At 39.0% G+C, this 26197-nt stretch overlaps 1 protein-coding gene across 4 annotated transcripts; it reads right to left on the reverse strand.

The window, feature by feature from the left end:
• Positions 1 to 1033: 1033 nt before the first annotated feature.
• Positions 1034 to 6566, reverse strand: LOC107799017 (protein JASON-like). 4 transcript variants are annotated; one of them, XR_012704625.1, is made up of 8 exons: positions 6208 to 6564; positions 5502 to 5553; positions 5308 to 5405; positions 3879 to 4120; positions 2633 to 3449; positions 2466 to 2548; positions 1986 to 2238; positions 1034 to 1364 (listed from the first exon to the last, which is right to left on the reverse strand). XR_012704625.1 is itself a non-coding variant. In XM_016622076.2 (8 exons), the coding sequence occupies exons 1-7, from the start codon at positions 6412 to 6414 to the stop codon at positions 2365 to 2367; spliced, it is 1503 nt and encodes a 500-aa protein (XP_016477562.1). In that variant the 5' UTR covers positions 6415 to 6566; the 3' UTR covers positions 1977 to 2238; positions 2341 to 2364. The 4 variants fall into 4 exon arrangements, 2 of the variants coding, with proteins under 2 accessions (XP_016477562.1, XP_016477561.1); XR_012704624.1 differs by having other exon boundaries at positions 1034 to 1368; XM_016622076.2 differs by lacking the exon at positions 1034 to 1364 and adding an exon at positions 2341 to 2368 and having other exon boundaries at positions 1977 to 2238; positions 6208 to 6566.
• Between the last annotated feature and the right edge of the window lie 19631 nt (positions 6567 to 26197).

The raw sequence follows: 26197 nt of genomic DNA on the forward strand, positions 1-26197 counted from the left end.
ATAGTACATATTCGAATTAATCGGGATCTCAATATGAATACCAGCCACCTAATGGAAAAGAAAGAGTCATCTAACATGAACATCATTGTAACTTGTAAGTCCTATCATATTTGACGGTTGCTATAAATAATACATACTATTAGTAATCTAACTTTAATCTTACAAAATAATCTCTTTTGAAAGCACTTATCTCACCTGATTAGCGTACTTCTATGTTAATTAAGAAGTATAAGTTATTAGGCTAGCCAATCTTTAACTAGCACTTGTATTATATCTACGTAATGTAAATGTCAGTATAATAAATTGTTGTATATCATTTTGTAAGGAGCCAACAGTATGTTAATTCAGGCTAAATGATTTAAGTTTTATATCTATGAACAACGTTAAACTAGATTATCATTTTTAGTGACATTGACACCAAACTTTTAGTTCGTATTAAATACATATAAGTGCATGATTCCATATATATATATATATATATATATATATGCGCGTGTGTGGGGGGGTGTGTACGCACGCATGTGTGTATGTGTGTGGTGTTATTGTGTGCACTAGACATGCCAAATCATGAATTGAAAAGTTGATAGAGGCCATTTTTGTGCCTTAACAATTATCATGAATTAGATTCTTTCATTATTTTAAACAGAGGGTAAGGTCAATGCTCAAGTGTCCCTTACGACTTGTCAAAAGACACTTATAACAGAGGCACACGAATATTTATTGAAAAAACTTCGAGTGATTTTTTGTCGCTTTGTCCCAAAATTTACATTAATTTTGAAAATGTTGGAAAGTCAATTATTGAGATGAGACTAAAACACAAAGTTCTTAGTTACCTGACCCTCCACTAATAAGAGAGCAATGGCGGATCCAACCATGAGTTTGCACGGCGGACAGAACCGGTACTTCAAGGTCGAACCTTATATGTGTGAGAAACAAGCACAAATAGAATAAAATATAAATTTCAAAAGTCAAACTTTCTACTTAAAACCCATATCGTGTGATCTATCACTACAAGGGAGCACTTAATGCATTGGGCACATTCTTTATCATTAATATCAAAGGCAGACTCAAAATGAAAATTAAACCAAAAACAAAAGGGTAAAAAGAAAGAAAGCCGGAAAAAAAATGTGTGCAAGAGTACATGATCCATGCGTTTAAGATTTCAACACCAAAACTGTCACCTATAATAAAATCTGGTATTTTATTATAGGGAAAATACAACACTCAAACTTCCTCAATTGTCAATTGAACACTTACACTTACCTATTGATCAACCAGACACCTTATGTTGGTTTAATTGGATCTCGTACAAACTCCGATCTGACCTGGCAATGTGCGTGAAACAAGTACGTTTGCATCGTATTCTACCTTTCGTTAACCAAATCAGTCGATCAGTTCATGAATCCAAAATATTCATTTGAGCAAAAGAGAAGGTTGAGAAAAGAGAATAGAAACAGAAACAGATGATAAAAGACTGATCAATAGTAGTATACTTCTTCCACTGGAATTTACACAAAGAGCCTCTTGCAATAAACAATAGACTGCTTATATTGGTACAGGTGCATAAATCAAGTGTAGGCAAGAGAAGCCTTTTCATATAAAAATTATAGACTGCTTATCTTGGTTTATAACTTTATAATAGAGACATCAAATGGCACCTAGAGGCTAGTAGGCTAGAATAGGCCCTAAGGTACTAATACTAAATTTGCAATATACCATCTTTCATGTAGTAGGACAAAAATAGTCCGTCACCACAATGTAGAAGGGAAAACAACAAAGATCCTTATGCAGACTTGTCAATTAATCTATGCATTATTAACAAAACTTGCAAATATTTAGAACCAAAATCCAAACTCCATCTTTAGTGAGTTCTTTTTTTGTCCTTTTCAAAAGCTGATCAGGACAGTTCATGTGTCCAGAAACATCAATATTTATGACCAACCACATCAACAAGGAACACTGTTTAGATATGTAAGTAAACTCACAATTCAAAGGGTTGTATCAAGGCCTTCATCAGAAATGAAGCAAACACATGTAAATGTTTGTGTAAAACAAATGAGTCTCAGCAGCATCTCAGTTCAAAGGAAGCAAAAGCCTAGAAATAAACCATGAATTTGTTTCTAAATGATGGAACTGAAATGCAACTGAATGAGGATTTTCAGTGATTTTGGGATATAGCAGCATCTGGTTCCTCAGTTTTCACCAAAAGCAATTGGTAGCGTTCCACTGAGTTGCGTCCTGTAAATCAGATAAAGCAACCTCAGAATTATTTTGGTAATCTTGAGCACTGAACTCGTCGATTCAGAAAAATATTTGAAATTTAATTTACATCAACCAAACCTGCTTTTACACCATAAGCACCAGTTAACTGGAACACAACGAAGACAGATAAATAAAAATGCGCAAATAAGTTTCCACCAATGCAAAGAAATAACAGTAATAGACGTCAAAGAAGCACAGAATACCTTTCTGGAATATTAGTCTCTTGTGACAATGCCTTCTCCAGTCTCTCCTCAAATGGCGTTGCATGCCAACTAACTTTTTGATCCTAAGAAGTCACAAAGTCATCAGTTTATCCTTATTGAATTATATAGCTGGGAGTAAGAGAATGAGTAAAGGAAGTATGACAAACCTCTTTGTACTTGTTAGTAGAATTTGGAATCCCATTTCCATCCCACCATTTAGGAGATATACGAGAAGTTTCATCATCATTCCAATGAGCCGCAACCAACCCAATGATAGGTCTATCTCCAGGAGTTCTGCCATAATGAACATTTTCACCACCATAAACAGAACCAAGATGCTGCTTACTCTGCACCTGATTGATTGAAAGTGGTTTTGAGTCTTTATCAACTGAAGTTTCTGTGAATCCGGATATTCCTAGGTCTGATATAAGGTTTGCTTCGTCAGGCCTTTGATCAGAACCTGTCGTGTGACTGGACAATAATCTAGAATTGGAATCTTGAGTGGAGTAAGAATCTTCATTTAACAATTCATTCAACTGTGAGGCATTATCCACAGGGTTTAAAACAGGATACACAAACTGAGACCTGATCCGTGCAGTTTTAGCAATTCCCATGTGGTCCAAATATGCTGGAAAAATGGTTCCAGGCGTTTGCATCTCATCAGTTAGCTTTAATGGGGTTGGATAGGGTGAATACTTTGATGCATTATAGTTGCCTGATGATTCAGACTGTTCGGAACTTTGACTGGTTTCAGATGAAATACATTTTGATGACATAGAAGATAGATCTGACTCGCTTTCGAAATGGACAGATCTGTATCTGTACTGGGAAGTTGGAGCAGTGACTGGTAAAGCTGCTGAAGCCGTGTTATCATTTAGAGCCAGATTAGCATTAACCTTGATGAATATCGGAGTGTTAGAATTCCCACTGCCATCAATGGAGTTCTTAGAGAAACTTTGACCACTTTGTCCATCCGTCAAACAACTACAGAAATATAACTTCACATTAGATGGCTGTTCATGTCTTTTACGTTAGTGAAACATCAGATGTTAAATGGCGGAAGCTAGAGGTGATTGTAGAAAGACAGAGTTTATTTTATTTTATAATTTCCTAGGTGTATATATTTGAGAGTGAAACAAACGGGAATAACAAAAAGTGGATCAGTATATGCAATGCATTCTTTAGGAATAACAGCAATACTTCTTGCAAAGTCAAAACATGTATTCAGTTCTAGAGATAGGACGTGAATAACAAAATGCCAACTTATACACAAAGCAATGTGGCGTTTAATTCTAGAGAAGAAAATGAAAGGGATTATATACTTGCATTTCCATTTGATATCAGGTTCAGTAATGTTTAAGAGTATCACTTAATCGAAGTTCTCTAGCCATGTTTTTAAGGTTAGAATTCCACCTGCTAGGCGTATGCACCAATGAACCAGATTGCTTGTTTACTCCATCGGTTCTGATAGGTGTGAGCTGATCAGGTTGCAAATTTGAGATGAGCTTCTGAAATGTTGCATCAGAGGGCCAAGAATGGAATTTTAAAGGTTCAACTTCTTCCACTGGAGCTGACAGGTCTTTGCATTTCACTGAGCAGGTTCGAATTTCAGCAGGGGTCTCATGTAAGGTTCCACAAGCTTTGAGAAACTTGGCCTGCAGGAAATTAATCCGGATAAACTATGTAATCTAGTAATTTGCAAAAATAGAAACTGGCCACTTCAGCTTAAAGTTAGCTTGGACTTAAAAGTAAATCTTAAGAAAGAGGCATTAACTTTCACCTCTCATAGCCGAAAAGAAAGCTTACGAGGTCCTTGTAAAAACAGTACCGTTATCAAATAAGAAAGTACAACTATGGTAAAATACACAAGCATCCAAATGACTTTTTGCACCATACTCAATGTTACATCTAAGTTTCTTTCAGTAGATCAATCACAAGCCATTTTTTCCCATTAAATACTTGAATTCAACTTTCCAAAGCTGACATGATGCAACTTCAAACAGACAAATAAGAAGGTAAGAGAAATCGTACCAAACCACAGTGTCAACAAGATACATGTAGCTGCTTAGTGAACGATCCAGGGTGAAATATCAATAGATTGTAAAGACCAAAATTGCACCTCGACAAACAGAAAGAGCTACCGTGACAAGAAGCTCAGACTTGGTTAACAAAGATTAAGTGTAAAGACAAAATTCATCATCTGCTTTCTTTCTTTCCAGACATGTTCCTATCTATATACAGGTGGAACTAACATATACTACATGACTTTGTCGACAGCGGCTTTTCTAAAATGAAAGCACACAAAGGTCAACAAAAATCTGTGCAGATGCTCTAAAGAGTAGCAGGATAATTGAAACTGAACTCTTGCTTACAGAACATCTTGACGTAGGTTTCAATCAGAACAACTTTTATGCAAGTGAAATGTCACTAAATAACAATCTCTGCTTTGTAGCTAGTAAAAACTATAGGGTAAGGAAGAAACTCCTTATCCATTTTTTAATCTTTTACATGAAGAAAAGATATGAAAATAGGAAGCGGAAGATAAGTTTGGGAATTCCAAATATCCGTGCAGTCAACTTAGTTTCAGATTCAATTGATATGAAAAATTTACTAGGCGAGCTATTATTTCATCTTCGGTTTAGAGGAATACACAAAAGAAAATGTTTACACATATATTTCTTTATTCATCTGCTTATATCAGATCCCTGAAAAATATCCCTCTTTTGCAGTTCAAATTCAAAATTTAAAGGCATTTTATTACATCTTTCAAACAGTTCCTCCTTTTTCATATCTCGAATTTATAAGTGCATATCATGACTCATACAATTCCAAGAGAACCAACCTGATTCCTAAGATCATTTGCATCCAATTGTGCCATAGGTGTATCCGAACTCTGATTCTCTACTTCTTCGCAGCCCAAAGTGTTGGTCTCATCTTTATCTGGAACCAGCATTATAGAAAAGGCTTTGAATTTGAGTATAACTAATTTCCATTATAATTTAGTTTGTCAATAATGTGATTAATTGAAAAGCCTACCTTCAGTTAAAAGTGAAGATAGTGGACTTCTATTGCAAGACACCAAAGGTTCCTGATCAAGCAACAAAAACAGTCAAAATATATAAAACAAAAACAAAAAGGAAAACTCAATGGCACCAAATAATGCTTCTTTTAGTAGTCATTAGCAAACCAGCAAAAAAACTGAAGATTTTCAGATTTCACAAACCTAAATAATATGAACTATGACTCAATCAGCAAATTGGACTCTTTCTTATTTAGTAGAAAAAATTACAACTTCGAAATTTAGGAAATCATAGCAGTATCTGATTCTATATCTATAATATAGCTCCGGATAGCAGCAGATTAGTTTTGTTATTTTTATTTTTTATTTTTTTTACAGACTATAATCAAATGCAACAAAGAACAACGAGAAGTAAAAGTAAATAGCTTCTTTTCTCTATTTCTCACAATTTCTTCAGCATTGAGCAGCAAAGCTGCTTCTTTGCTCATTTAGAGCGTACTGCTATTTCGAATTAATAGAAATGTAGTAATCGAAATGTCAAATATTAGTTTTTTCCTTTTTTTGAATCATTTCGTAGCTTTTTTGACCAGAGTAAACTATAATTTCACTAACTAAAACTCCAACTTCACTGCTCTATTTGCTACTTTCATCACTTCTTCAGCAACCGAACAAAATAACAATAAAAACACACTTAAAATATAACAAATTAAAGCATGAAATGACCTTAGTAGGAGTAGATTGCGAGACAATATTCGATTGCGAATCGGTACAAGGAGCATTAGGAACCGTAACATCCTTGATTTTGAAACAGCCGAAGAGACAGCCCATGACAGCCGCAACCACCGCACGAACCACCGTAATCACGGCGTTAGGGTTAGAATTGTTCGATTGATCACAATCTCCTCCGATCACTAGCCACGACCACACCATAATTCCTTTATCTCATACTATTAATAGCAATTCATCAATCATTATCCGATTATCTGTATTTATTAATTGATTAATTGCGCATTATTCTATGTAACTAAGCTTTCAATTCACATTGCGTAAAATCCGACTCAGAGGTGAGCAGTCACTGTGTTGATGGAATGTAAATGGATTTTTTTGAAATTTGAAGCGGGGAATTTAGACGAGGGAAATAAAGTGTTAGCTCTTTTTTTTGGTTTTATCTTAAACGTGTCTGTATGTGATTGGTTGAAATCGTCGTGGAAATCGGCTTCAGCTGGAGCGCGTGAGGTAATGAGCTGTTTTGGTTAACTGTCATTAATTAGTTGTGAATGTGTATTGTAACTGTAGATCATTTCTGTTACATACTTCCTGTTTTTTGGCGTGCAAAAATATGAAAATTCAATTTCTTTTTGGTAAAATAAATAAGTAAGAATTAAAAACATATACTAAAAGTTTATGAAATTTATGGTCTGAAAAATTAGAAGAATTAACCTAAATATCAGTCCACCTAACGGTTTAAACTAAAAATTGCCGACGAATGTATAATATATATAATTTGTATAATTTATATAGCGGCTAGAAAATATAAATAGTGAATTCGACCAATTATTTTGTGTGAAGATCCCCTAAAACAAGCTATAAATTTGTGTGTAGCTATAAAATATCACTTCAATTTTGATAGAGGGAGTAGTATTTAATTTATAAAAAACTACAGTAGCATTCAATATGTCCTAATTTATATGATACATCTTCTTTTTAGTTTTTCCGTAAAAAAGAATTGCAGATTTTTATATATAGAATTTAATTTTATAATTCTTATTTTATACTTGATAATTAAGATGATTTATAATCATATAAATATTTATAGTAGTTTGTTTTAAAAAACTGAAGCATGAAGTATTTATTTTTCAACTTTTAAAGTTAATATATGTTTAGGAGCAAATAGAAATTATGATACATATTTTTCGACGAGCCATGCCTAATGCCATTGGAAGCCGTTAAATTTTGGACTGAACACTTAACTCTTAAAACTAAAATTTCGTTATGAACTGATATACTACTAAAATATACTTAGTAATGAGCTTACATCTATTTTGGCTTTACGAAGATCAATTTCTTGGTACAATTATCACATGCATATTGTCTTAAATACGGTTCTGTCGGTTATTTTTAGCTTAAGCAATTTAATGGCCGGGTTAATTCTTCAAAATATAACCCGTTCAAGTCTAGGCAGGTGAGCTCGGCATCAAAAGACTTAAGTTGCTTGGGCGACAAATAAAAATGGTTTTTTTTTGTCTACTTGCTTGGTCTACTACAAAATTCCTCTTTCAATTGCTCAAGAATGTCTTATTCTCTATCCAGATTTATTAGTTGCAAATATTTGTACTACCCACTAAAGTGATAAAGCTAATTGAAGCCACATGTAGAAGGTTTCTTTGGACCGGAGGTGTAGAGCTAACAAAGAAAGCTCTACTTGCTTGGAATAAAATTTGCTATCCTACTAGTGCTGGTGGCCTGAGTATCCTTGATATTGCTGTATGGAATAGAGCAGCTATTATCAATTTACTCTGGAATATATGTTGTAAAAAAGATAAACTATGGGTAAAGTGGGTCCATAATTACTATATCAAAGGGGGACAAGTGTGGGGAGTTGTTCCTAAGCAAGCATCTTGGGTGGTGATAACGGGTGTCAAATGGGCTGTTTGGGCTAAATTTGGGCTGGTGAAAATGGACTGAACTAATAAGTGAGTCATTGTCCAATTCAGCCCAAAACTTACTTGGGCTAAAATGGGTTAGGCCAAGATGGGCTAAACAATGGGACAATGTCCAACCCGCCCAATTTTACCAACCTACTTCATTTTTTATGAATGATTTGGTATATGCTTAACATTTTTGATTCGCATATAGTTTAAACGAAACGTGATTAAGAATTATGAGACACATGGATATATTTCCTACATCGTTCTTTTGAGAAGAAACTATAAAAATGAAAGTACATCATTTATCTCATTTTCTGAAATAGATAATTATTTAGGAAGTTAAGAACCAATCTCAGAAATCATTATTTAGAAAGTCAAAATAGCTTGTTGATTGATTAAAATTTTCAAAACATTTTAGAGATATCTTCATCTATTGAATATTGTGAGTATAATATATTTTATGTAGAGTATATAGGTGCACAACTATAAAACTAGAATTCTTTTGCTTAGTCGGCATTTAGGAAGTGCATTTTGTTTTAGAATAAATACTATTAGCATTTAAAATGAGTTCATAAATTATACTCACAGTTTTTTTTATAAGTTAATAAATATAGCACAAAAAAAGTAAAGCACCTTTTTATTAAATAATTACGTTAATTTATCATTCTTCTAGATGGGTCAATATGGTCAATTTGCCTAATGATATCAGTCATTGTAAAACTTCTAGTAAACATAAAGATCATATACTTAGAAAACTAATTAAAGTGATAAATATACTAGTGACAAAAATAAAAAGCATACATTTAAAAACAAAAAACAATATAGGAAGTTACAAAAAATTTCAATTTGTAGTATTTATTTAATCTTTTCTCAAATATAAATTTGTTTAATTCCTTAAAGAAAAACTGAAAATTCCCTAAAGCATAGTTCTGTAATTTCCTCATCAAATCGCTTCTTTCCGTGCAAAACAAATGATAAAGCATTAGAAAGAAAAATACTTTCTTTTCTAAAAACAAAAATATTATAGAAGGATAAAGATTGCCACATTGAGTCCTTGACCCATCAGGTACATGCCCACCTTGGGTTCTGCAAAGAACAGCTGGCAATGATAATGACCCGTTGTGCTGATATTTAAATTTCACGGGTTGATTTGGGTTTACTCACTCAGCCCAAGTTGACCCATTTATTACACAGGTTAGTTTGGGCAACGCCCATAATGACGGGAAAAATTCAAAAATAGTCAGATTTACAAGTGATAATTGAAAAATAGTCATAATTTCAAAAATAATTGAAATTTTGCCACTTTTCATGTAAAGATAAATCTGAACGAAAATACTGTTCAAAATCCGAAAAACTATTATAGCATAATATACTGAAGTTCCAGTATAATATACCGGTCCAGCATAATATGCTGAAAGTTCATACACTGGTGCTCCAATCTCCAGTATATTATGCTGGAACTTTCCGCGTGTTGGAGTTCCAGCATAATATGCTGGAAGTTCATACACACGTGCACTAATCTCCAGTATATTATGCTGGACAGGTTCGTGTTGCAGCAAAATAATGGCTATTTTTCAATAACTTTGCAAATGCTGGCTATTTTTTAATTACCACTCCGAAAACTGGCTAGCCCGTACTATTTTTACCATAATGATCCATCATCAGATATAACATTCGCCCAACCCGTGAAATATTGGGCGGATTGGGCATGTCAAATGGGTTTGGCTCAAATTTGACAGCCCTAGGTAGTGCAAAATATTATGAAGATTCAAAGCTACGTTCAGCAAGTTGGAATCAGTGAAGAAGACCTGCAGAGCATGCCTACTTTCTCAATAAAGAATATGTATGTACTGATGAGAGGTGACTTTCCAAAAGTAAATTGGAGAAAATTGGTGTGCAATAATTTTGGAGTTCCAAAGTGGATTTTTATCCTAAAATTAGCGGCTCATGGTAGACTGGCTACAAAAGATAGGTTGATGCAATGGGGGATTACTGATAATCAAGTGTGTCCGATGCGTACTTCATATGTTGAAAGTATATCTCACCTCTTCTTTAAGTATGAGATATCTGCAAAAATGTGGAAACAGCTACTTAAGTGGCAAAAGATTGCTAGAACTGCTATGGCTTGGCCAGAGGAACTAAATTGGGCAGAAAACCATGTCAAAGGGAGAAGTGCAAGTGCTGAAATTTTGTAACGACCCGTCTGGTCATTTTAAGAGTTGTAGCCCCGTTCCCCCATTTACTACTCATTCCGTACTTTATAGATGTATTATGACTTGCCAGAGTAGTCAGTTCGGGTCCGGTGAGGTTTCGGAATGAATTAAGACACTTAGTCTCAAGAATGAAAAACTGAAGTTGAAAAGGGTGTCCGGATATTGACTTATGTGTAAACGACCCTGTATTAGAGTTTTGATAATTTCAATAGCTCCGTATGGTGATTTTAGATTGAGGAGTGTGTCCGAAAAATTATTTGGAAGTTCGTAGTTAAATTAGGCTTGAAATGGCTAAAATAAAAATTTTAAGTTTGAAAGTTTGACCCGAGAGTTGACTTTTAGATATCGAGGTCGGAATCCGATTTTGAAAATTTGAATAGGTCCGTTATATCATTTATGACTTGTGTGCAAAATTTAAGGTCAATCGGACTTGATATGATAGATTTTGGTATCGAATGTAGAAGTTGGAATTTCTTAGTTTTGTTAGGCTTGAATTGAGGTATGATTCGTATTTTTAGTGTTGTTTGATGTGATTTGAGGTTTCGACTAAGTTCGTATGATATTTTATGATTTGTTGGTATATTCGGACGGGGTCCCGAGTAACCAGAGTGCGATCCGGATCGAAACGGATCAATTTTTGGACTTAGGCAAATTCTCAAAATTTGCTGCTTCTGGTGTCAATACACCTGCGGAGGGACTGACCGCAGGAGCAGACTCGCACAAGCGAGCTGTGGCTCGCAGAAGTGGACAATGGGCTTCCAAGTTGGAGTCTCAGAAGCGGAACAAGCTCCGCGGAAGCGATGGCGTTTCTGCGATGAAATGAACTGCAGAAGCGAGAGAAGCGTAGAAGCGGGAGATAGGGTCGCACATGCGATTGCGTAGAAGCGGACCATTGTCTGTAGGTGCGAAGGGATCTTTCCAGTGCTTCTTCGCAGAAGCGAAAATGCGGTCGCAAATGCAACTCCGCAGAAGCGACAATTGGTCCGCAAATGCAGAAATTCCTGGACAGAACATATATTTCGGGGGTTGGATATTTTTACCCATTTTTGAATTTTAAGAGCTCGGGTGAGGCGATTTTCAGGCGATTTTTCAAGAAAAATATCGGGATAAGTGTTTTTAACTCAAATTTTATTAAAGTACTCGAATTTATGATAGTTTTTAACATTTAATTGGTGGATTAAGTTGGAAAAATTGTGAAGATCCCTAAGTTTAGATTGAAGATTTGAGGGTCGAGTTGATGTCAGAATTTAGTAATTTTGATATGGTTGAACTCGTGGTTTTATAATTTTTGTCGGGTTCTGAGACGCGGGCCCCACATGTGATTTTTGAGTTAAATTTCGGATTTTTGTTGGAAAATTAGTATTTTCATATGGAATTAAATCCAATAAATTGTATTAATTGAATCAAAATTATTATGACTAGATACGAGACTTTCGGAGGCTAATTCGCAAGGCAAAGGCATAGCGAAGTAAAGAATTATCTGGTTCGAGGTAAGTGACTTGTCTAACTTTGTGTGGGAGAAATATTCCTTAGGATTGGTATTGATATGATAATTGTGATGAGTGTGTACACATGCTAAATGTGGAAAAACTCTTGTTTTAAATTATGTAGATCTCTGTTACTCATTAATTAAATTATTTTATCCGGTTATATTTATCATCATTGATCTATTTTTATATTTTAAATGTGCCTGACATTTTTCCTGCTGATTGCTTTACCTGTTTAGTTGAAACTTTATTTCTTTTATTCTGTGCTCATCCTTTGAAAGTTGAATTTCTTAATTGAATTATTATTAATATGAAGTATTTGACATTAAAATTTTGGTATTGAGGCAAGGTGTTAAATTTGTGAAATATTATTTTTGTTGAGTTATTCACTTTCGAATATTTTGTGAGATTTTGTATTCATTGTGATTGAGCCGTGATCTCCTTATTGCGGAAAAAATATTTTTATTAATTTATTTCGGCAAGTTGAAATATTTAGGCACTTGAGGTGCAAATTGTGATATATTATGATATTGATACGCATGCGGTGGTATAAGGTCTGGGTGTTGAAACACATGCGATGTGTCACGACCCAAAATCTCACCTGTCGTGATGGCGCATATCTCAATACTAGGCTAGCCGACAATCTCAATAAACTCCCATCTCTTTTATGTTTAAAAATAAAATAATTAAATTCAGCGGAAGAAAATTCACAAATACATATATAAACACTCCCAAAACCTGGTGTCACTAAGTACATGAGCATCTAAATGAATACAAAGTCTGACTAGTAAAATCACTGTATGAAATATAGAACAATACAATAACTAAACAGGAAAGAAATCAAGTATGCGGTCTTCAAGAAGCTACCTTGATAGTCTCCAACGAAAAGAACTCCGAATTCTAACAGCCATCGTATCTCGGAGCACCTGGATCTGCAAACGAGGTGCAGAGTGTAGTATGAGTACAACTAACTCAATAAGTAACAAGACTAACCTCTGGGCTGAAAGCAATGACGAGCTCCGCAGGTACAGTCCAGTATAAATAATTGTCACGACCCGAAATTTCTCACTGACGGGACCGTGATGGCGCATAACATTTCACTTGCCAAGCAAGCCAACGTTAGAGAATCATTAAACCAATTCCTTATTTACATTCAGTAAATAACAATAATTAACTAAAATAAAATATAATAAGTGCGGAATATCATAAAACTGTATTAATTACTACCACCCGGATTTGGAGTCATAATTCACAAGCATTCTAGAATTTGCTACAAGTAATAGTCTGAAAGAAATACAACTGTCTGAATGAAAGAAAACAGTAGGAGATAAAAAGATAGACGGGGACTTCAAGGTCTGTGAACGCCCACAGATCTACCTTGAGTCTCCGGACAACGGACCAATAGCAAATCTCGATCAACCTGAGCCGGTATCAAAATCTGCACAGAAAGTGTAGAGTGCAGTATCAGTACAACCGACCCCATGTACTGGTAAGTGTCGAGCCTAACCTCGACGAAGTAGTGACGAGGCTAAGGCAAGGCACCTACAATCAACCTGTACAATTTAACAGTGTATATGCAAATAACAGGAATGAAGAACTAAACAGGAAATGTCGGGAGGGGAGACATACTGAGGGGAATACAGATAAAGAAGTACAACAGAATGATCACCGGAGCAGTCAATATACCATGAATCAACAGGAATAGTGAATATAGTAAAGAAAAATGCACGACATCACCCTTCGTGCTTTTACTCTCAATCTCACCATAAAATTAATATAAATGGCACGACATCACCCTTCATGCTTTTACTCTCATATCATGGCACGGCATCACCCTTCGTGCATTAACACTCATAATATGGCACTACATCACCCTTCGTGCATTAACACTCACAGTATGGCACGGCATCACCCTTCGTGCATTAACACTCATAATATGGTACAACATCACCCTTCTTGCATTAACACTCTCCCTTACCATAATGCAATGCATAAATAACAACAGGGAGATAGAATAACAAGTAAAAACCTTACTTCAACATTTGGTTCCATAATATCAATCTCAACTTTGAAATAAAAACTCAATTATCACCAGAAAGTTCCGTAAACATGATAAGAACGATAATTTGAACAACACCAGTATAACACGTAGTAATTTGGCATATGAATAAGACAATATAAGAAAAACAGAGAAACATGGAAAATAAGTAAATTGGCGGCGCATAAGTACTCGTCACCTCACATATACGCCGCTCACTTGAATTTCACTTAGCAAATAATCTAAGGTCCCTAATTCCCTCAAGTCAGGGTTAGACACAACACTTACCTCGCTCCGAAGGCCACTTAATTCTCAATCACAGCTTTTTCTTTGGAATTCACCTCCAAACCACTCGTATCTATTCAAAAATGACTCAATAATATCAAGTATTGCTAAAGGAATCAATTATATTGCATAAATTAAATTTCCCAATTTTTCCTTCAAAAAGTTAAAAAATCGACCCCGGGCCCGCTTGGTCAAAACTCGAGGTTCGGACGAAAATCTTTTTGCCCATTCACCCCCGAGCCCGAATATGTAATTAGTTTTGAAATTCGACCTCAAATTAAGGTTTAAATCCCCAAATTCCCAAAATCCCTATTTTCTATCCTAACCCCTAATTCTACCATGAAAACTCTATATTTTAGGTTGATAATTCAAGAAATGTAATGGGTAATCGAAAGAAAATGGTTTAGAATCACTTACCAACAATTTGGGGAAGGAATGACTCTTGAAAAATCGCCCCTCACCGTTTGGTTTTTGAGAAAAATGAGTTTTTGGCAAAAATCCCGTTTTGGATTCTGTTAAGTGCTAGGTGACAGTGTTCATCGCGTTCGCGAGAGCACTGTCACATTCGCAAAGTGTATGGTCTGCCAAGCCTTCGCGTTCGCGAGGCAGTGCTCGCGTTCGCGTAGGCTACCCTTCCCTGGTCTTCGCGTTCGCGAGACATTGCTCGCATTCGTGATGAAGAAAAGGCTGACTCCCCCTCCCCAGTGCCTAACACTATGCGTTCGTGATGGGCTTGTCGCGTTCGCGAAGGGTAACGCCCCCATCACTTCGCGTTCGCGAAGAAGAAATCCTCAGCTGCCTAGTTTACTCTTCGCGTTCGCGAGAGTACCTTCGCGAACGCGAAAAAGGACATGCCAGAACACAGACTCTGCAGAAAAACCAGATTTTCAAAGTCCAAAACATCCCGTGGCCTATCCGAAACTCACCCGAGCCCTCGGAGCTCCAAACCAAACATGATCACAAGTCTAAAAATATCATACGAACTTGCTCAACGATCAAATCGCCAAAATAACACCTAGAACATTAAATTTAGCACCAAATCAAATGAAATTCTCAAGAACACTTTAAAACTTCTATTTTCTCAACTGGACGTCTGAATCACGCCAAATCAACTCTGTTTCTCACCAAATTTCACTTACATGTCTTAAATATCATAATGAACTTGTACCAGGCTCCGGAACCAAAATACGGACCCGGTACTAACAATGCCAAACATCAATCAATTCTTAAAAATAATTAATATTCAGACTTTTAATTTTCATCAAAAATTCATAACTTGAGCTAGGCACCTCTGAATTCGATTTCGGGCATACGCCCAGGTCCCATAATTCGATACGGACCTACCGAGACTGTCAAAGCACGGATCCGGGCCTGTTTACCAAAAATATTGACCGAAGTCAACTAAAATTAACTTTTAGGGCAAAAATTCATATTTTCATCAGTTTTCAACATAAAAGCTTTCCGGAAACCTGTCCGGACTGTGCACGCAAATCGAGGTAGGTAAAAATGAGATTTTTAAGGCTTAAGAGCGTAGATTCGAGTTCTAAAACATAAGATGACCCTTTTGGGTCATCACATTCTCCACCTCTAAAATAACCGTTCGTCCTCGAACGGACATAGAAAAATACCTGGGCTGGTGAAAAGGTGGGGATATCTACTCCGCATATCGGACTCGAACTCCCAAGTAGCTGCCTCAATAGGTTGACCTCTCCACTGCACTCGAACTGAAGGGTAACTCTTTGACCTCAACTGATGAACTTGCCGGTCTAGAATGGCTACCGTCTCATCCTCGTAAGTCAAATCCTTGTTTAACTATAGAGAGCTAAAATCTAACACGTGGGACGGGTCACCATGATATTTCCGGATCATAGACACATAGAATACCAGATGAACCAAGGATAACCCTGGAGGCAACGCAAGTCGATAAGCTACCTCCCCCACTCTCTCGAGGATCTCAAATGGCCCGATATACCTAGGGCTCAACTTGCCCTTCTTCTAAAATCTCATAACACCCTTCATGGGCGATACCCGAAGCAATATTCTTTCTCCAACCATGAATGCAATATCACAAACTTTACAGTCAGCATAACTCTTTTGCCTGGACTGAGCTGCACGAAGTCGATCCTGTATAATCTTGACCTTGTCCAAGGCCTCCTAAACTAAATCTGTACCCAATAACTGAGCCTCCCCCGGCTCGAACCACCCAACTAGCGACCTGCACCGTCTACCATATAATGCCTAATAGGGAGCCATCTGAATGCTCGACTGGTAGTTGTTATTATAGGCAAACTCCGCTAATGGCAAAAACTGATCCCAAGAACCTCCAAAGTCAATAACACAGGTGCGTAGCATATCCTCCAAAGATCTGAATAGTATGCTCGGACTGCCCGTCCGTCTGAGGATGATATGCTGTGCTTAACTCAGCCCGCGTACCCAACTCACGCTGAACTGCCCTCCAAAACTGCGAGGTAAACTGCGTACCCCGATCAGAAATGATAGACACGAGCACATCGTGAAGACGGACGATCTAACGAATATAAATCTCTGCCAACCGCTCCGAGGAATAAGTAATTGCCACAAGAATGAAATGCGCTGACTTAGTCAGCCTATCCACAATGACCCAAACTACATCGAACTTCCTCTAAGTTTGTGGGAGTCCAACAACAAAGTCTATAGTTATACGCTCCCACTTCCATTCAGGAATATCTAACCTCTGAAGTAAACCACCAGGTCTCTGATGCTCACACTTTACCTGATGGCAATTTAGGCACCGAGCTACATAGGCAACTATATCCTTCTTCATTCGCCTCCACCAATAATGGTGCCTCAAGTCTTGATACATCTTGGCGGCGTCCGGATGAATAGAATACCGGGAACTGTGAGACTCCTCAAGGATCAGCTCACGAAGTCCATCCACATTAGGCACACAGATACGACCCTGCATCATCAAAACTCCGTCGTCTCCAACTGAACCTACTTGGCACCACCGTGCCGCACTGTGTCTCTAAGGACAAGTAAATGAGGATCGTCATCATGCCGATCTCTGATGCGCTCAAACAAAGAAGACCGAGTAACTGTAAAAGCTAGAACACGGCTGGGCTCAGAAATATCTAACCTCATGAACTGGTTGGCCAAGGCCTGAACATCCAATGCAAGGGGTTTCTCCCCAACTGGAATATATGCAAGGCTACCCATACTGACTAACTTCCTACTCAAAGCGTCGGACACCACGTTGGCCTTCCCGGGATGATACAATATGGTGATATCATAGTCTTTTAGTAGTTCCAGCCACCTCATCTGCCTCAAATTGAGTTCCTTCTGCTTGAACAAATACTGCAAGCTCCGATAATCAGTGAATACCTCACATGGCACGCCGTAAAGATAGTGCCTCCAAATCTTCAGCGCGTGAAAAATGGCTGCCAGCTCTAGATCATGAACAAGGTAATTCTTCTCGTGAACCTTCAGCTGCCGTGAAGCATATGCAATAACCTTTCCACCCTGCATCAATACCACACCCAGACCAATACGAGATGCGTCACAATATACTGTATAAGATCCTGAACCTGTGGGTAACACCAATACCGATGCCGTAGTCAAAGCTATCTTGAGCTTCTGAAAGCTCGCTTCACACTCGTCTAACCACCTGAATGGGGCACCCTTCTGGGTCAATCTGGTCAATAGAGCTGCTATGGATGAAAACCCCTCCACAAATCGACGGTAATAGCCCGCCAAACCCTGGAAACTACGGATCTCTGTAGCTGATGTGGGTCTAGGCCAATTCTGGACTTCCTCAATCTTCTTAGGATCCACCTGAATACCCTCTGCTGATACAACGTGACCCAAGAAAGCAACTGAACTCAACCAAAACTCGCATTTTGAGAACTTAGCATTTAACTGGCTGTCTTTTAGAGTCTGAAGAACGATCTGAAGGTGCTGCTCATGCTCCTCTTGACTGTGGGAGTAGATCAAGATATCATCAATAAATACAACCATAAAGGAATCCAGGTAGGGTTTGAACACCCGGTTCATCAAATCCATGAATGCTGTTGGGCCATTTGTCAGCCCAAATGATATCACTAGAAACTCATAATGCCCATACCGAGTCCGAAAAGCTGTCTTGGGAACATCGGATGCCCTAATCCTCAACTGATGGTAGCCAGATCTCAAATCAATCTTTGAAAACAACTTAGCACCCTGAAGCTGATCAAATAAATCATCAATCCTTGGCAATGGATACTTGTTCTTGATGGTGACTTTGTTCAACTGCCGATAGTCTATACACATCCTCATCGATCCATCTTTCTTCTTCACAAACAACACAGGTGCACCCCAGGTCGAGGCACTAGGTCTAATTAAGCCCTTATCAAGCAAATCTTGCAACTGCTCCTTCAATTCTTTCAACTTTGGCGGGGCCATGCGGTATGGCGGAATGGAAATGGGCTGATTGCCCGGAGCCAAATCAATGCAGAAATCAATATCCCTGTCGGGTGGCATCCCCGACAGGTCTGCAGGAAACACCTCTGGAAACTCACGAACAACTGGCACTGAATCCATGGAGGGAACCTCCGCACTAGAATCGCGGACATAAGCCAAATAAGCTAGACACCCCTTCTCGACATATGCCGAGCCTTCACATAAGAGATAACTTTGCTGGCAGAATGGCCAAGATTCCCTCTCCACTCTAATCGAGGAAACCCCTGCAAGGCTAAGGTCACCATCTTGGCGTGACAATATAATATAGCATGATAAGGTGACAGCCAATCCATACCCAGTATGACATCAAAATCAACCATGTCGAGAAGTAGAAGATCTATACAAGTCTCAAGACTCCCAATGGTGACCACACACGAAGGATAAACACGATCTACCACAATAGCATCTCCCACTAGTGTGGACACATACACAGGAGCACTCAAAGAATCACGGGGCACAACCAAATAGGAAGCAAAATAGGATGACACATAGGAGTAAGTAGATCCCAGATCAAATAGAACTGAAGCATCTCTACTGCAAACTGAAACAGTACCTGTGATAACAGCGTCAGATGACTCAGCCTCAGGCCTGGCTGGGAAAGCATAACACCGGGGCTGGGCCCCACACCCTGAACTATGTCCCTGGGACGGCCTCTAACTGGCTGGTCTCCACCTTTAACGGCCCGACCTCCACCTCTAACTGTCTGGCCCGTACCTCTGGCTGCCTGACCCCTGCCTCTAGCTGGCTGAGCAGGTGGTGCAGCAACTGGTGCCAGAACTATGGCACGAGAACTCTGATACTGTGAGCTGCCCATTGCCCGAGGGCAAAATCTGGCAATGTGCCTCGGATCACCACAAGTATAACATAACCTCGGCTGATGTGACTGCTGACCCTAAAACTGACCCTGTCGACCTGAATAACCACCCTGATAAATCTGGAGTGGAGGTGCACTAATAGGAGCTGGTGGTGCATTGTAGGCTAGCTGGTCGGAATAATGCATCTGAGGGCCACCACCACTTGAGGCACCGTGGGATGCCTGGAGCGCTGAATGAAATGGCCTGGGAGGATGGCCTCTACCGAAAGTACTCCTGCCTCTAGATGAGGCACCGCTGAACTCACCGGAATGACGAGGCCTCTTGTCAGACCCCTGACCTCCCTGAGTAAGAACCATCTCGACTCGTCTGGCGACATTAGCAGCCGCCTGAAAAGAAATCTCACTCCCAGTCTCCTTAGCCATCTGCAATCTGATAGGCTGAGCAAGTCCATCAATAAACCTCCTCACCCTCTCTCTCGGTGGGAAGCAGAAGAATAGCATGACGGGCCAAATCCACAAAACGGGTCTCATATTGAGTAACCATCATACTGCCCTGCTGGAGACACTCAAACTGATGGCGACGGTCCTCTCTCAATGTGATAGGCAGAAACTTCTCTATGAAGAGCTGAGAGAACTGGTCCCAAGTAAGAGCAGGCGACCCAGCTGGTCTGGTCAACAAGTAATCTCTCTATTATTTCTTGGCGGAACCAGTCATCTGAAATGCAGCAAAATTGACCCTATTGGTATCCACTATACCCATGTTTCGTAGAACCTCGTGACAACTGTCAAGATACTCCTGGGGGTCCTCTGAAGGAGCACCACTGAAGTGAACAGGAAAGAGCTTGGTAAACCTGTCCAATCTCCATAAAGCCTCAAAAGACATAGTTGGCCCATCTCCGACCTGTGCTGTAATAACCGGCTGAACTAACCCGATTGGCTGAGCTGCTGGAGCCTGATACTGGGGAGCTATCTGCTCCGGAGCGGGAGTGATAGGAGTCTGGGCTCCTCCTCTAGCCTGAGAGACTGCTGGTGCCATAGGAAATGCGCCAGTCTGGGCCATACCCTCCATAAGGCCCACCAAACGGACCAAAGCGTCCTAAAGTACTGGAGTAGCAGTGAACCCCTCCGGAACCTGAGCCAGTCTGGGCTGGAACCTCCTCGTCAATCTCTATCTGAGGCTCCACTGCTAGGGCTGCTGCTCGGGCCCTAGGCTGAGCCCTGCCCCTGCCTCGGCCTCGGCCTCGACCTCTGCCCCGCGTAGGAGCTATCATTGGAGGCTCTGGCTGCTGCTCAGCTGAGGAAGCGGTACGTGTTCTCGCCATCTGCGAGAGAATAAGAGTAGAAGAGTTCAATCAGTATTAGAAAGAAAAATCGCACGACAAAGAAGAATATAAGTGAAACTTGTTCCTAAACTTCATAGCCCCTGGAAGATAAGCACAGACATCTCCGTACCGATCCTCCAGACTCTACTAAGCTTGCTCGTGAATCATGAGACCTATGTAACCTAGTGCTCTGATACTAACTGTCACGATCCAAAATTTCCCACCGACAGGACCGTGATGACGCCTAACATTTCACTTGCCAGGCAAGCCAACGTTAGAGAATAATTAAACCAATTCCTTATTTCCATTCAGTAAATAACAATAATTAACTAAAATAAAATATAATAAGTGCGGAATATCATAAAACTGTATTAATTACTACCACCCGGATCTGGAGTCACAATTCACGAGCATTCTAGAATTTACTACAAGTAATAGTATGAAAGAAATAAAACTGTCTAAATGAAAGAAAATAGTAGGACATAAAAAGATAGACGGGGACTTCAAGTTCTGTGAACGCCGACAAATCTACCTTGAGTCTCCGGACAGCGGACCAATAGCAAATCTCGATCAACCTGAGCCGGTATCAAAATCTGCATAGAAAGTGCAGAGTGCAGCATCAGTACAACCGACCCCATGTACTGGTAAGTGTCGAGCCTAACCTCGACGAAGTAGTGACGAGGCTAAGGCAAGGCACCTACAATTAACCTGTACAATTTAACAGTGTATACGCAAATAACAGGAATGAAGAACTAAACAGGAAATGTCAGGAGAGGAGACATACTGAGGGGAATACAGATAAAGAACTACAATAGAATGATCACCGGAGCAGTCAATATACCATGAATCAATAGGAATAGTGAATATAGTAAAGAAAAATACACGGCATCACCCTTCGTGCTTTTACTCTCAATCTCACCATAAAATTAATAGAAACGGCACAGCATCACCCTTCGGGCATTAACACTCACAATATGACACGGTATCACCCTTCGTGCATTAACACTCACAATATGACACGACATCACCCTTCGTACATTAATACTCACAATACGGCACGGCATCACCCTTCATGCATTAATACTCACAATACGGCACGGCATCACCCTTCTTGCATTAACACTCTCCCTTACCATAATGCAATGCATAAATAACAACAGGGAGATAGAATAACAAGTACAAACCTTACTTCAACATTTGGTTCCATAATATCAATCTCAACTATAAAATAAAAACTCAATTATCACCAGAAAGTTCCGTAAACATGATAAGAACGATAATTTGAACAACACTAGTATAACACGTAGCATTTTGGCATAGGAATAAGACAATATAAGAAAAATAGAGAAACATGGAAAATAAGTAAATTGGCGGCGCATAAGTACTCGTCACCTCACATATATGCGGCTCACATGAATTTCACTTAGCAAATAATCTAAGGTCCCTAATTCCCTCAAGTCAGGGTTAGACACAACACTTACCTCGCTCCGAAGGCCACTTAATTCTCAATCATAACTTTTTCTTTGGAATTCACCTCCAAACCACTCGTATCTATTCAAAAATGACTCAATAATATCAAGTATTGCTAAAGGAATCAATTATATTGCATAAATTAAATTTCCCAATTTTTCCTCCAAAAAGTTGAAAAATCGACCCCGGGCCTGCTTGGTCAAACCCCGAGGTTCGGACGAAAATCTTTTTGCCCATTCACCCCCGAGCCCGAATATGTAATTAGTTTTGGAATCCGACCTCAAATTGAGGTCTAAATCCCCAAATTCCCGAAATCCCTATTTTCTACCCTAACCCCTAATTCTACCATGAAAACTCTAGATTTTAGGTTGAAAATTCAAGAAATGTAATGAGTAATCGAAAGAAAATGGTTTAGAATCACTTACCAATAATTTGGGGAAGGAATGACTCTTGAAAAATCGCCCCTCACCGTTTTGTTTTTGAGAAAAATGAGTTTTTGGCAAAAATCCTGTTTTGGATTCTGTTAAGTGATGTGCGACAGTGTTCATCGCGTTCGCGAGAGCACTGTCGCGTTCGCGAAGTGTATGGGCTGCCAAGCCTTCGCGTTCGTGAGGCAGTGCCCACGTTCGCGTAGGCTACCCTTCCCTGGTCTTCGCGTTTGCGAGACATTGCTCGCGTTCGCGATGAAGAAAAGGCTGACTCCCCTTCCCCAGTGCCTAACACTACGCGTTTGCGATGGGCTTGTCGCGTTCGCAAAGGGTAACGCCCCTATCGCTTCGCGTTCGCGACCAAGCCTTCGCGTTCGTGAAGAAGAAATCCTCAGCTGCCCAGTTTACTCTTCGTGTTCGCGAGAGTACCTTCGCGAACGCGAAGAAGGACATGCCATAACACATACTCTGCAGAAAAAACAGATTTTCAAAGTTCAAAACATCCCGTGGCCTATCCAAAACTCACCCGAGCCCTCGGGCTCCAAACCAAACATGCACACAAGTCTAAAAACATCATACGAACTTGCTCGCGCGATCAAATTGCCAAAATAACACCTAGAACTCTAAATTTAGCACCAAATCAAATAAAATTCTCAAGAACATTTAAAACTTCTATTTTCTCAACTGGACGTCTGAATCACATCAAATCAACTCCGTTTCTCACCAAATTTCACAGACATGTCTTAAATATCATAATGAACCTGTACCGGGCTCCGAAACCAAAATATGGATCCGGTACTAACAATGCCAAACATCAATCAATTCTTAAAAATAATTAATTTTCAGACTTTTAATTTTCATCAAAAATTCATAACTTGAGCTAGGGACCTCCGAATTCGATTCCGGGCATACGCCCAGGTCACATAATTTGATACGGACCTACTAGGACTGTCAAAGTATGGATCCAGGCCTGTTTACCAAAAATGTTGACCGAAGTCAACTAAAATTAATATTTTAGGCAAAAATTCTTATTTTCATCAGTTTTCAACATAAAAGATTTTTGGAAACCTGTCCGGACTGCGCACGTAAATTGAGGAGGGTAAAAATGAGATTTTAAGGCTTAAGAGCGCAGATTCGAGTTCTAAAACATAGGATGACCCTTTTGGGTCATCACAATAATGGTACACAACGTAGACATGCTTTCAAATTTAATAGTTAAACTCAGTACAAGTGAAATAGATCAATACTGCATGATATGATAAATATGACATCTCAGTAAAAAAAAAAGACCTTATGTAAATACTGGTCACAAATTATTCGGTCACTAGGTACAGTTTATGGCCAATTCAGCCCAGGGGTGTTCTAACCCGTATATATATACACATCGACTGACAGTCAGTCACTCAGTACCGTATAAGGCCAATCCAGCCCTGGGGTAATTTATCCCCAAATGCAAATGAGACGGACAAGATCCATGTCCGGGTAAATTCATTACAATATAAATAAGTAAGGCAAGTCCATGCCCTGGGAAAATCCATCCCGAATATATATATAATCATCGTAAGTAAGGCAAGTTCATGCCCTAGAAAGTCCATCCCGAATATTTATAATTATCTACGCTCACTGGGGTGTGTACAGGAATATATATAATCATCTACGCTCACTGGGGGTGTGAACAGACTCCGGAGGGGCTCCTTCAGCCCAAGCGTGATATAAAGCCAATATGGCCTACTGCAGGCGGGCAGTCCCAATTCGTATAATAATAAAGCCTATAAGGCCTGCTGCAGGTGGGCAGTCCCGATCCATTAAATAGTAAAGCCTATAAGGCCTGCTGTAGGCGGGCAACCCCGATCCATATAATAATAATGTATAAAGCTATTATGGCCTGCTGCGTCGCGCAACTCAATCACATAAATATACTCACAATGGACAAATATTACTGAGTGTCAAATGTATATTTTTGAACAATTAATTCAACAGCAACACGACCCCATGGGTCCTAAAATATTGGCACGTAGCCTAAACATGATCTTTAATAGGAGCCTCAGCTCAATTTCTCTAACACGTGGAGAATGTTCAGATAATAACATGATTCATTATTCTTACAACTGCACAAGATTAATTCAAGACATAATTTATATGGTGCACGTCCACATGCTCGTCACCTATTGTGTGTGTCACCTTCAAACAATTTATATCATACCAAATTTGGGGATTCATACCCTGAGAACCAAGTTTAGAAGTGTTACTTACCTCAAACTGTGTAATTCTTTACTCCGTTATACCTTTGCCTTGTGAATTGGTCTCTAAACGCCTCGAATCTAGCCACAGTTAATTCGATTCAGTCAATAAAATTTATTGAATTAATTCCATAAGAAAATACTAATTTTTCATAAAAATTCGAAATTTAGCTCAAAAATCGCATGTGGGGCCCACGTCTCGGAATCCGATAAAACTCACAAAATCCAAACCCCCATTCAACCACGAGTCCCACCATACCAAAATTACTCAAATTCAACCACAACTCGGCCTTCAAATCCTCAATTAAAGTCTATAAACTTTTCTACTATTTTCAACCCAAAATACTAATTTGTTAGTAAAAACAATAACAGATTCATGTAATTTAACCAAAATTAAGTTAGAATCACTTACCCTAATCCATATGGTGAATATCACCTCAAAAATCACTTCAATCCGAGCTCCATAGCTCCAAATGTGTTAAAATGGCTGAAACCTCAAAATATATCTTATGTCCAGGCATTTTCTCTTTGCGATCGCGAAAAACCAATCGCGATCGCAAAGCACAAACTCTCAAACTCTTCCAGACAACCTCTGGTATAATGGTCATAACTTTTTGTACAAAACTCTAAATTGCAAATGGTTTACTATTCTTATAACTAGACATCAAGAGCTATAACTTTCATTTGTTGCTTATGTGCCAATTCCTTATAGATTGCTAGATATAAGCTTCCAAAGTCAGCCCTGTGCAACAAAGATTTCCAAACTTTTCCCAAATAGCCTATAGTGTATCCACCATAACCTTTTTTACACAACTCCAAATGACAAATGGTTTACTTTTCTGAAAACTACGCATCAAGGGGCTACAACTTTAATTTTTGGATCATCTCCAAATTCCTTATAGATTGCGAGATATAAGTTTCCAAAGTAGGGTTAGTGCAGCAAAGATTTTGTTCTACGCGATCGCGAAAGAGCTTCCGCGATTGCGATTCTCAAGGCCCCAAACTGATGTTTGCTCTTCGCGAACGCGACCCAATATTCGCGATCGCGATGCACACCTCTGTAGGCAGAAACCGGCAATTAAAAATGGCCTAGAATTGGTCCGAAACTACCCCGAAACTCACCCGAGCCTCTCGGGACCTCAACCAAATATACCAACAAGTCCTAAAACTTCATACGAACTTAGTCGAAGCCTCAAATCACATCAAACAATGCTAGAACCACGAATCACATCTCAATTCAAGCTTAATGAATTTTGAACTTTCAAATTCTATATCTTGTTCCGAAATACATCAAA

The sequence above is a fragment of the Nicotiana tabacum genome, chromosome 21 (assembly GCF_000715075.1).
Source record: "Nicotiana tabacum cultivar K326 chromosome 21, ASM71507v2, whole genome shotgun sequence".
In the NCBI taxonomy this organism is placed as follows: domain Eukaryota; kingdom Viridiplantae; phylum Streptophyta; class Magnoliopsida; order Solanales; family Solanaceae; genus Nicotiana; species Nicotiana tabacum.